The sequence below is a fragment of the Empidonax traillii genome, unplaced genomic scaffold, assembly GCF_003031625.1.
Source record: "Empidonax traillii isolate 1590-97213 ecotype Southwest subspecies unplaced genomic scaffold, ASM303162v1 scaffold59:size1551110, whole genome shotgun sequence".
NCBI lineage: Eukaryota > Metazoa > Chordata > Aves > Passeriformes > Tyrannidae > Empidonax > Empidonax traillii.
Window position 1 is genome coordinate 1,201,155 of NW_020955252.1, and position 12,086 is coordinate 1,213,240.

General features: G+C 43.0%; 1 protein-coding gene across 2 annotated transcripts in view; it reads left to right on the plus strand.

Annotated features, from left to right (window-relative positions):
* The first annotated feature begins 6 nt into the window (after positions 1–6).
* ZNF423 (zinc finger protein 423) overlaps positions 7–12,086 on the plus strand; it is a 228,052-nt gene continuing 215,972 nt past the window's right edge. For both annotated transcript variants that reach the window (XM_027879805.1, XM_027879806.1), the window contains exon 1: positions 7–273. In XM_027879805.1, the coding sequence (XP_027735606.1) occupies positions 234–273 (40 nt within the window). In that variant the 5' untranslated portion in view covers positions 7–233. The remainder of the gene's footprint in view (positions 274–12,086) is intronic.

Sequence of the window (12,086 nt, forward strand, 5' to 3'; positions counted from 1 at the left end):
TTATTTCCCCGGGGGAAGGTGCCCGAGGGGTTGGAAAGAGGAGTTGAACTTGCCGCATTGCAACAGGCGAAAGAAGTGAGAAAATCAAATAATCGATCCCGCTGCTGCCGCTTCGCCTCGCAAAGTTTGGAGGTGGTGGTGGCGGGGGGAGGGAGAGAGAAAGCAGGGAGAGGAAGGGAAGGCAGGAACGGGAGGAACACGAGGAGGAGGAGGACGAGCCCCGGCGCCCGGACATGTCCAGGAGGAAGCAAGCCAAGCCCCGCTCGGTGAAAGGTAAGGCATCCTCCGCCGGCCCCCGCCGCCGCCGCCCGGCCCCGGGCAGCCGCCTCCGCCGCCGCGACGCGGCCAATCAGGGCCGGGGCCCGGCTTGGCGGGGATTGCGAATCCCCCCCAGGTACGGGCCGGTGGCGGCGGAGACCCCCCCGCAACCCACGGCGTCTCCCCACGCGGAGCATCCGCCCTCCCGCCGCTCGTTCCGGGGCTGTGCGGGTACCGCGGTGTCGGCCGAGAGTCGCCGGCGACACGTGTCGCGATAATTGATGAAAGAAGCCGGTGGCATCGTTGAGGCGGGGAGGGAGGAAAGTTTTCGCGGGGATGCTCGGGTGCGGTGGCGCATCAGCGGGCCAGGGAAGGGAGGAATGAGCACACTCGTGTGTCAGCCGGTTAGCCTGAAATTAATGTTCCTTTATGATTGGGAATAGTAGCGCCGTCTGTTTGCTCCCGCTGTCCAATGCGTGTAAGGGTGGTGAAAGAAGGGGAGAATTAAACCCGATTTGATAGATAGGGGCTGAGAACTTGCTTGGGCTTGAAGAAACAATAGCCAAATTTAGTAACGGCTATATTAATAAAGGTTAGACATTAAAGTATGCGTGTTCTTCCCCATGCACATTGAAGGGGTGTTTAAAACCTCCTGTTTACCTCCATAAGAAAACAGCTGCTGGTGAAACGTAAAAGGAGGGCCAGGACCAGCCCCGCGCCGTACTGCACGCCTTGCCAGCTTTTTGACTTTCAAGTGAATGGGTGCGAGAGGGAAGGCGTGATTCCCGAAGCCTTTCGCTCCCAGCCACGAGGAGGTTAGCTGATGTTGGGGAAGGTTTTATTGTCCTCTGCACAAAGCAGAAGTCGCAAACTCAGTGGTCCGGAGGCTTTGTTAAAGAAGCACAAAAGGATCAGAACTTCGGGTGCCCAGAAGATGAAACAAAAAGTCCAAAGCGCATGTTATTAAATAACTTGTGGGTGGACAAAATTAGCGTGCAGTTAATCGACCAGCTAAAGAACGAATTGAAACCCCATCCAGGGCCATTTTATACTATTTGTGAAATATCCATTCTTTAACAGATCACTGCAATGTAAGTCATACGTGCTTCAAATGTTTATCAAGTTTTTATAAAGTCGGTCCTTCATCTTTTTATAAACCCCTTAATCATTTTTCCACCAACCAAGGGAACCTTTTAGCATTGTGCTGTGGGGCAGGTTTGCAGCGTGGCGTTGTGATCCTCCGCAATCCAGGACAATCTGCTAAAGGAGCTACTTCAGTAATTGGTAGATGAGCGTTACAGTCTGTGGGCAGAAGAAAGGGCAGAGCTAGAGCTATTTCTAGGGGATGCTCTGAAATACCTTGTTTGAAACCAAAAGAATCACAGTTTGAGAACAGTGGAGCAGGCCTCGGGTCATGACTTCCCTTGGATGAGGGGATCAAATTTAGTGGCCAGGCCTCTGGAGTTTAAAATATTTTCCTGTGCTAAAGTGTCACATTTAACATTCAGGAAATAGTTGTATGCCAGTGCAAACGGTGTTTGCTCTTGAAGCTCAGTTAGTAAACCTTGACATCTCATGAGATATAATGTTAGATATTTACCATTTATTATTCGTTTGTTTTCTATCTCATTACTTTTTAGGCAGCAATATCTTTCACAAGTGGTTGACACTTGAAATTGAAATTTTGACCCTAATTCTGACACAGAAGTGATCACTATTTACAAGAGCATTTTTATTGAATTGAAGCAGGTAGGTTACTGGCAAGTCATAGCTGAGAAACATTATCCCTGTAATGCAGAAATATCTAGAAGGTCTTTGAAACAGTGAGCTGGGTAAAGCCCAGTTTTTAAAGATTCTAAATATTTCTGTAGTCTCTAGGCACAAAAAAATGTATTTTCACCTTTCAGCATAAAGTGGCTGTAAATTACAGGTCTTAGCATGAGCTGCCTAACAGGGAGTCTAAGGAATGAGCTGAATCTGGGTGAAATTCTGGATAATAGGAGGCAGCTCATATGTGCATGTAGGATAAAGAAATTCTTCCTTTCTTTCTATTCATCCATATCTTCTGCTTTTAAAAAGTCCGTTGTATACATTTTGTGGTCTAGGGAGCTGCCAGCCCAGTAGATTGCCACAGTACACGTTTCCATGGAAATAATTGAGATGTAATAAATAAAGGCACTCTGAGGTCACAGGTTTCCCAATTCAACTGAGAAGAAAACAAGCATAAATTATGTGGATGTATGTGTAGCATTTAGGACTTAAAATAATTTACCGTTTTTCTCTTTTCCATGTATTTATTTCACTTTGTATAGCAGCTTTGCTATTTATTAATCACTACTGAGATTTGTGTATCCTTTTTCATTCAGAAAGATTATGCACTAAAATAGGATCAGTCTGTGCCTGTGATGAAAGGGATTATTCTGCATGCAAGAGGCAAGTTGCCTGCACATTAAGTGGGAGCGATGCTGACTTTAATGAAGTGGCTGACTTTGACAGAAGTATCGAACATTGACAACTCTTAGATGCGTGTTATTGAAAATGAAGTGATGGCAAACCCAAACTGGATGCCAGCACAGCTTCAGGCCAGGTGGCCCCTGTGCTGTATTATCAGGTCTCATGTTCAGCCTGGCAGAAACTTGCAGTAATTCCTGCAGCTGTAACTCCAGCAGTAGCCCTGGGCTTCCCCCTGACACGGGATTTATGATTTGCAATACAATACACTGATTTGTTTTGACCATTAGTTTGTGCAGACCTGAACATATTAACCTCAAAACTGGTGGTTGGGGACAAAGTTCTACTTGGCTTAAAGGAAGGCGGTTTCAGATCAATAAGGATGGAGTAAAAGTGTGAGGGGTTGTGTCTTTATTGGTTTTCAAAATAAACTCCGTGGAGACAGTGTGGTGGTAGCAGTGATGGAGTAGAACACTGGCCTCTTCTGAAGCTTTAGTTCACATCACAGACAAAGCCCACGAAAGAAATTTTCCTCAGTACAGACTCTTGCCCTGCTGCCAGTAACCTCAGCTGCCGAGAGCTTTTTCAGTTCTCTGTAAGGAAGAGTTGTACCTTACTCAGTGTTGTTAAAACCACGTGGTCCTGAACACCAGAACCATTACACAGTTGTGAATGTCAAAGCACACTGTCTGTCTCCCAGTACAAGTGATGGGGACTGGTATCAATACCAGTGTCCTTCTAAGTTTGTTCACGCTGGCTTCTGTAGGGAGCAGGGGGCCAAGCCACGGGGTGGGGGCTGAGGAAGGCAGGTCTTCCTCCTTCCCCTTGGTCAGACTGTGGCTTCTCGTGCTGCACTTGGAGGTGGTTCTGTGAGGTGCAGTGCTGGGAATGGCAACCCTTAGGTTTCCAGTCCCATGTAATTGTAATTGAAGAATTACTGGACTGCCATTCCTGGGGACTGGGCTCCCATTGGCACAAGGTTTTAAACATCAGATGCTCTTTGGCTGCTGAATTTGACAGTTCTGCAAATTGCTGTCAGCTTGCAGGGGTATTTTGTGCATAAACGTGCTAGTTGGTAATGAAACTGTTTTGCAAAAGAATGCACTAATTAACTCTAGATTTGTTATCCTACTTGAAGTTGCAGAATTGCTGTCATATTTTTTTGCTTTCTGTTGGCAAAAAATGCTGATAGAAACTTTTGATTCACACCCTACCTGCCTCATTTGTGTCAGTCAAGAAGAGAAAAGGGGGGTTGCTCATTACTTCGTTATCTGCAAAGTAAATAAAAATACTTCAACCATTTGCTGAGTTCCAATTAGTTGATTGCTATGAATGATCTTCTTTAAAGGAATGCTGTTTTACCTATCTGCTCATACAAAGGTTTGATTTTGAATGTCTTGTGAAAAGGATTCTCTTTGTCTTGATTGATGTCAAGAATAAAAGCGTGATGGTAATATCCCTTTGAAAGCTATTGTATTGTCAGCTCTGGCTGACAGCAGGAGGCCCTCCTAGTGCTATAGATTAGCGCTGTGAAAACACTGACATTTTCTTTGTTATATTGCTGTTGTTCTGCTTGCAAAGTCAATTATACAATGTCGGAGCTCAGTTACAGAGTTGACTGTGGAAGTAACAATGTCTTTCATACTTGTCTTAAAGATATAATTTTCCTTTTTTCCCAGTTGATAGAGAAGAACCTGAAGGTACTGGAACAGTACATTCTACAAATTAAATTTTGACAAGTATAATCATAATTGCCAAATACAAGAGACTTGTGCGATTATCCCTTAATTTTACAGTTCATTCAAGTTTCGGTGGAATTTTATTGATACAGTAAAAGCAGCAGCTAAAATTGATAAAACTCATATCAAATAAGATTACACTCTTGATTGTTCTTTATCAAGTGTAGCTTTTGGGGGATTAGGAATAATTGGAGATGTTGGTGTTTCACTGTGGGGCTGGTGCCCTGAGAGCGTTTGAATCCATGCAGTACACCGAGCACTGCCTTCAGGGATTAGCCTGCAGTTTTTAATTTTTGCCTGTGTATTTTGCTACAAGCCTAGCAGCGTTCTCCCCTGAACTCCACAAGTCCCATTTTCCTTCCTTTCTCTCCCTCTGGTATGCTTTCCTGTATGGGATCTGGGTGGTATTTAACTGGTTTTACTGATTGAAACTCCTGCCTGTGTGCAAACACCTTTTAATTGCGGCCTGTTCCCATTGGTCTCAGTGAATATAACGAAGAAACGTGGCCAAAAATTGAAAAGAGTGGGAAAGGTAATGCAAAAGATTTAAATATGAATGGGAGGAATAAAGGAATATCGTATTTTTAATTATGCGACATCCAAAGCCATTGAAGAAGAACAACTATAATGTAACGGTAGTGGCTCTTGAAGAATACTATTTTTTCTTCAAAAATATTTGTATACAATCAGTGCAAGTTAAAGAACATCATTCACTGCTGAATTGCTTCAGATGACACGTGCAAAAAAAAAAATCAGAGACCTCTTGGAGGACGTTAATTGTAGGATTTCTAAATTACTATTATAAACTAATAGAGTAACAAAAGATTCTACAGTTACCAGTAATTTGTCAGGATTTATTTTGTTTTTCTTCAATAATTGAAAATTAATGTCTTGAAGTGAAAGCAGATGTTCATGCCATCCTCTGAATTGGATATAAAAATGATGTTTTGTAGATGCGTTAAGCTTGTGTAAATACAGATTGTCTTATCATAGATGGAGCTTTGGCTTGGTTTTATCTATTGTTTGGTGCCAAATTAACTTCTGGGTTAAACCTGAGTAAGTGGTTTCAGCTTGGTTAAATTAACTAAATCAAGTGCTTGGGGTGGTACCCAGTGATCAGTTATTCTAGAAAGTGTTTTAAAAACCCTTCCTCACCTGCTGACTCTGTGAATGACAAGACCTTCTCATACTTGTAGAATTAATATTTACTTCTATTTCAATAAACGCACTCATAATTGTTTACTCAGCTCTTTTTATGGAACTGGTTAATTTTATCTTGATTCCCAATTCCAATTTGTGAAATCAGTTTTAGATGATTACAAGGTTTGAAAAATGCAAACCACATTTTTTTGGAAAAAGAAATTATTTTTTGGTCTCATGTGTCGTCTGTATTATAATATTCTTTTACACAAAAGATTATTAATTACCCGCAATAATTGAACTGTCTTACAAAAATGCCTACATCAGGCCCTCATCACTCCATCAGTATTCTCCGTAAATACCTCTGAAAAAGGATGGCTATTATGTTCCCTTGTACGTTGGTAAATGTGCCGGAGTAATGAAATACTACTAATATAAAACCTATTACAGACTCCTGCTAAATCTTGACTGACAAATGGTGGTGGAGGGAAGGGCCTGGCTCTGGGGGGTGCGTTGGTGGACTCAGACTTGAGGGAGCTGGAGCCAAGTGAGGACCAGCTCTGAGCTCTCTGTAGCGTGTGCATTTATTCAACATACTTTTAGAGCCCAGGAGTAGATTCCTGTGCATTTTCTTTCCTGAAGTCCAGTAGTGAATGCAGAGAAGCTAGTTCCTTGTTCTCTTGGACAAATAAGGTGATGTGAGTTTAAGTACTACATCTTCTTGACAACACCTAGAGTATATATATGTGCAGCAGTGAGTTATGGGGGCTTATCAGAGTTGCATTATTCTGGGGAGAAGGACGTGCAGAGACTAAATGGTCTCTTGTGACATTTCCAGCTACAGGAGGCTCAGGCTTCGACCTCTTGCAAGGGTTTGTTTCTAAAATGCAAACAAAGGGACTTGATGGAGTTGGAAACCGGGTGATGCCATTTGGAACGGGCTCACAAATCTCGCTGTGGCACAGTGAATTGGTGTATGGCATTAGCTTTCCGCGGTACAACTTACCTCAGATAGCATTGCAATACCCATCTGAATCTAGCGATAAGTAGCTTCATTATATTGTTTGCATTTGCTTAGAAAGAAAACCTTTCCCCTTCTAGCCACAGATTAGGCAATAGAAAGACCAATTTGCAGAGCTTGTAAATGCCACTTGTTAATCATACGCAGTACAATTATTAATTTTTTTTCCTCTCCCCCCTTGGATGTATTAAGTCAACTTTTTAGCTTTTTTATGTAATTGAAATTTGCCCTTTTGTTACCTGGGCATGAATTATTTTTGAAATGTTGTCATTACCCGCCCTGCTGTGAGGTTTATCTCTTCTGTTCATCCTAATTAAATAAAACATACTGTTGTTCGCAGGTCTCTTGTTGAAGTGAATTACCTGCCTGAAGGCTCGAGCTGGTGTCGGGCTCGCTTGTTGTTGCAGCAGCAGCCGTTGACTAACACATTTACTTTTAGATTTTCATTTCAAAGGGCTCAGTTTGTGCAGTGTGACAGGTGAATGGTGAATGCTTTACAGGACTTTCAAGAGCTGAACAAACAGTAAAGAACTTATTGCTACCGCAGCGGAGTGGCAAGTACAAATGTAAGGCAGCCTTTGTGGCAGAGAAGTGTTTCCTTTGCTGGATAAAGGCCACTCAGGAGAGCTAAAGGGCTCGCTTGGCTATGCTGGGGTAAAATAATCTCAGTCGTGATCTCATTTAAACCCACCCTACCTGCTTGTTCTTCAGGGCAATTTCTAGTGGGGTTGATCTCGTCTCTCTTTGTAGCATCACCCGCAGCCGTGTTCTCCTTGAGTCTGGCACTGATAACGAAGGCTGCTTCAGAAGTGTAACAGTTGGAGTTTCTTTACGCAGAAGTTATTTCTAGTTCATATTGGAGAATGTAAACAATGCATTCAGGTTTTAAAGTGAAGCAGAGGGAAAGGTCCCTGTTTGTAGAGAAACAGTTTGTTAAAGTCTCTGATAGCACTGCAGAAAAAGTCTTGCTCACTAGTGAAATCCTGTTATGAGTAAAAGTACAAGAGTTAACAAGTCGCTGTGCTCCAGTCTCTGTTGGCTCTGTTAGGCTCTGGAGGTTTGGTCAAATGTGGCCTAATTCTGCTTTCCAAATATTAAAAAAAATTACACAGAGGGCAAAAAGACAAGTTCTTAATATGCATATCCTGGGAAAATCCTAAACCAGTATTTTTACCCCCTCCAGTCCCAAGGCTAATCAAAATTCCTTTGTTTCCACATCTACCATTAAAATATATGCCTCCCTTGGTTGCCTGCTGACTGTACAAGTTTAACCACTCAATCGATTGGACTCACAAAAGCTGTTACTGGGTTTACACGGTATCTGCCTACAGGTAATTTAGAGTTGGAGTAAGGGTCCAGGCAACCTCCAACAGGACTGGTACTTAAATTTGCAGCTCTGCTTATTTCTTGATGATCCTCACCTGAACCTCATGGAAATTTTTCTGGGTTACCACTGAGGCAGATTAGCCAAGCCCCACCTGGTGATTGCTGGAACTTGCTTCACATGGTGGGCAATGAAGATACTGTTAATAAAGGTAGATTCAGCTTGCCCCCTGAAAAGAGAGTGTCTGGTGCAATGCAGAGATGAACTTTGTTACAGGGTGAGCATCCAGGACCCATTTTTGCTGTCTTTAGAGTGAGTACAATTTTTCCCCTTGATAATAATTGGAGCTGGGTTGCATGTTACAGTTAAAGTCTAAACTCTCTAAATCTGCTGGAGAACTAATGCTGTTAATTGAGATTCCTGTTGATGTTGGAGGAGTGTGAGTAGCCCTAGGCTTCTAGCAACTGCAGGGTAAAGCCTCTGTATTGTTTTTGTGGTAGTGTTTCTGATTGGCCTTGGTGAGGATTGGATTTTATTCTCATTTCTTGCACTGCAATTGAAAGAGCAAAATAAGCAAAGAGATTTGGTGGGAATGGTCATTTGGCATCTAATGCTGTAGAGAGCATCTCCTACTTTTTCTGTTGGCTCTCTGAGATTGCTGCTGGGGGAATTTCTAGGAGAGCACTGGGAAGGTTCAAGGTGCAGAAGATGCAGCACGGCTGTGGGAGCTCCTCAATGGCACTGCAGGAAACCCAAGAGACCTGGGTTGTGTTTAACATCTGTTAATGTAAGCAGGTACAGATTTACATGAGATAAATTGTCTGTGATTCTGCATCCTTTCACTCTCCTGTCCCTGAAACTGGAAAACCAAAAGGAGACAGAGAAAACACATGGTATAGGGATGAATTTCATACTTTAGGAAGCAGAAATTCTAAACAGAGAAAGAGAGAAATAAACTAGGGAAACTGGGAAATCTGTTGCTGGCATTTGAGTATGGAGGGTGCCTGATGATATGATGCCAAGTTTTGGTATGGAAGTTGATGTACCTTATTATTTTTAACTTTAAATTTAAAGACTAAGAGAAGGAACTATCTGAAAAATGACTCTAGCTCCATGGAAAAGGGCATGATTAAGCATAAGCAGAAAAAAACCCACTACATATGCAAACCACCTAAACAGAATAGTTTTTCTGCTCTTACTAGACAGTGGCAGTGCTTTTCTGTCTGAAGGAGTGCATTTGTTGTGGTTTATAGTTGTTTTGTTTAATGTAAAGAAATTCGAGGACAGGTGTGCTTGCAGTCATTAATTCTTGAAGTTTGAACTATTTTATGATCATGGCAGCACCTGAACTTGGCTTGTGAGGACTCCTAATTGTTCAGGGTTTTGGAGGGAAAAGGAGGTCACAGTGGTAAATGGAAAAAGTAAGCTTTCAACACTTATTTGAATGCACACAAATACATATGGTATATGCCACGTGTGCATGTGTAAATGAATGAGAAGGCCTAGAGGAATAGGTAATGTCTTTTTTTGGGCCAACTAACATGGTTGCAAAATGCAAGGAAGTTTTTCTGATGCACAAGCCTGCCTGCTGCTCTGGAAAAAGCAGCAGTGTTCTGGCTGTTTTGCTTGATAGGTAAATGTAGCTTTGTTTTAATTTACTTATTCAAGCTCTTACTCAGATTTCTGTTGCTTCATTAGAGTACTCGCAAGTTAAGATACACTGAATTACATAGTAATGCCAAGCTTGTATATTATTTATTGTTGAATTCTGTGGATGCGTTTCAGTCGGGTAATTTACTCATGGCCTCCTTTATTTCTAGGAAAATGGCATGCCTTGCCCTTCATAATTTCTTTGCTTTTACTGACCAGACTGTTCCCCCAGAGGGCATGTGGGATGTGGCAGAGTATTGAAAAATACTGGGATGGAGAAGTAAAGAAGGAGGACTGTGTGTGAATTGCATGTTATTTATGTTTATGCTAGATTTATATGGCAAAAATGGTGTTTCTGGCAGTGATACTTGTGGGGAATGTAGTAGGTAACTCTGGGTGACAAAGTTGTAGCCTTGAAAAGATTCTTTTTAAACATAAAGAAGTACTTTTGTCTAATTCTCAGCATACTTGAGGAGTATGATACAATATATTATGAACCGTTTTATAATGAAACTGAGTGCTTGTCTTAGGATCTTGTACTGAGTCTTTCCTGATGCTTGTGTGAGTCCACTGATCTGATCCTCTTAATTTCAAGGGTGTTTTTATTCCTAATTTCTTTCCTGCTTGATAACAGATAAGTGAGATTTGTTTTAGAACTCCCATTTGGTTTATTTTGATTACTATTTTTGGCTTTAAACAAATGCTTAACAGAGAGCTTCTGTTTTCATTCTCTTCGATATAAGTAAATTCATTAAAAAGCCTGAACTTAAAGGTGGGGGTCTGGGGAAAAAAAAAAAAAAAAACAAAAAAACAACAAAAAAACCCCACAAAACAAAACACCCCTGAGAGATGCTTGGCAGAGAGAGCCGTTGTGTGCCTGGTCTGCGGCGCTCTGAGGGTGCTGTGGAGCAGGAGCTGCCGGGCCCTGCCTGCAGAGCTGCCAGGCTGCACAGCCGGGTGTCCCTGTGTCCCTGGCTGTGGCGGGAGCTGCTGCTCCGAGCCCTGTGGGGACAATCCCCCTGCCATCGGCAGGATGGTGCTGCCTCCTTTGTGAGAATGTGGGTGTCCTGCAGGCAGAGCTCCCACCAGTGGGGTTCGCCAGCTACTCTGATGTGATTCTCCCAAAGACCGAGTGCATATTTTCATAAAGAGGTGTCTGAGCTGTGATTTTTTTTTTTTCCTTCTTGCCAGTGGGTCTGTATTTGAAATGTGGCTCCAAAGAAAATACATAGAAAAATGAGCTTTTAATTTGTCACCTGCTGCTGTACCACCCTGTCCTCCTTGAGATGCCAAGTTGTAAATGAGGTTTTTGTATCCCCACACACGGCCATCCAAGAAATGTTCTGTGCGTCGTAGCAGTCAGTGGCACAGCTGAAGACATCAGACTGGTGGCTTAAAACCTGCTGCTGTCTGATTGGCATGAGCAAAGCCAACGTTGTGCAAAACCTGAGCAAACAAAAAGGCAGGTAGAGAAATGGTTGTCTTCAGTGGCTTGGGAGGTCCTGGCTGCCTCCAGAGTTGGGGCTGCCCAAACCTTTCTGTCACACAGTGTTGAGGGGGAAAAAAAACCCCAAAGTTGTTTCTTTGTGCTATCTCTGAGTGCTGTTGGAAAACTCCCTTTAAATGAATCTTAAAAAAATTCAATATTAGTTCTGCAGATTTTATTTTGGAAAGTAGTGTCTTGTCTGGGTGCACGTCCTCTGGTCTCCTCTATCGCTCGTGTTTGTCTGAGCACCGAGGACAGCAGTTGTGCTGGGTGCCAAATGCTTGTCTCCCAGCAAACCTCAAACCACCTAATAAAAACTTATCTTGAAATAGACTCCAAGAACTTGATTTTTAATTTATGGACATACGATGATAGTTTGAAGGAAAAATAGCCCAACTGCAGGACTGGCAAGGGAAACTGTTTCCAGTGCCCCTGTACTTGGGAGAGCAGCTGACCAGTTACTGTGGCCCTGGCCAGGCAGAGGCAGATGCCCTTTGCTAGGGTATTTGGAGTGCTTGGTTAGGGGGCTGAAAATTTAGTAATAATAGGAAATAAACCTGTCTGACATGACGGTGTTCATATAGCATAACTCACCTTGTGGCACTGTCTGCCTTCTCTTTTCTTACTCATCTCTGTAGTCTATGAAAATGTCAGTGGAGCCCCTCTAGCAGCTTTCTTCCCTTCCCATGGCATCTCTCCTACCATGCAGTTTGGGAGCTTGAGAGTGTTTGCCTTTTGAGGGAATACTTGCAGGTAGATCTCCTCGCCAAGTTGAAGCCTCTTTACTGGTTTTTTCCTCCTCCGAATCTTTGCTGGTTTTGTTCCTTGCAGTTACAGAGAGCGTAACCACAACCCTGGTTGTGCCTGCAGGGGAGGATGGAGCTGGACATGGCCTGCCTGCAGGGTGGTGAGCTTGGAGTCCAACTTCAGCCACTGCTCAGCTCGTGGTGGGACCTGTTGAGGCAGTGGCAGGGAGGAGATGTGGTGGAATCTCCCACTGTTTGGGAAGCTGAAGGT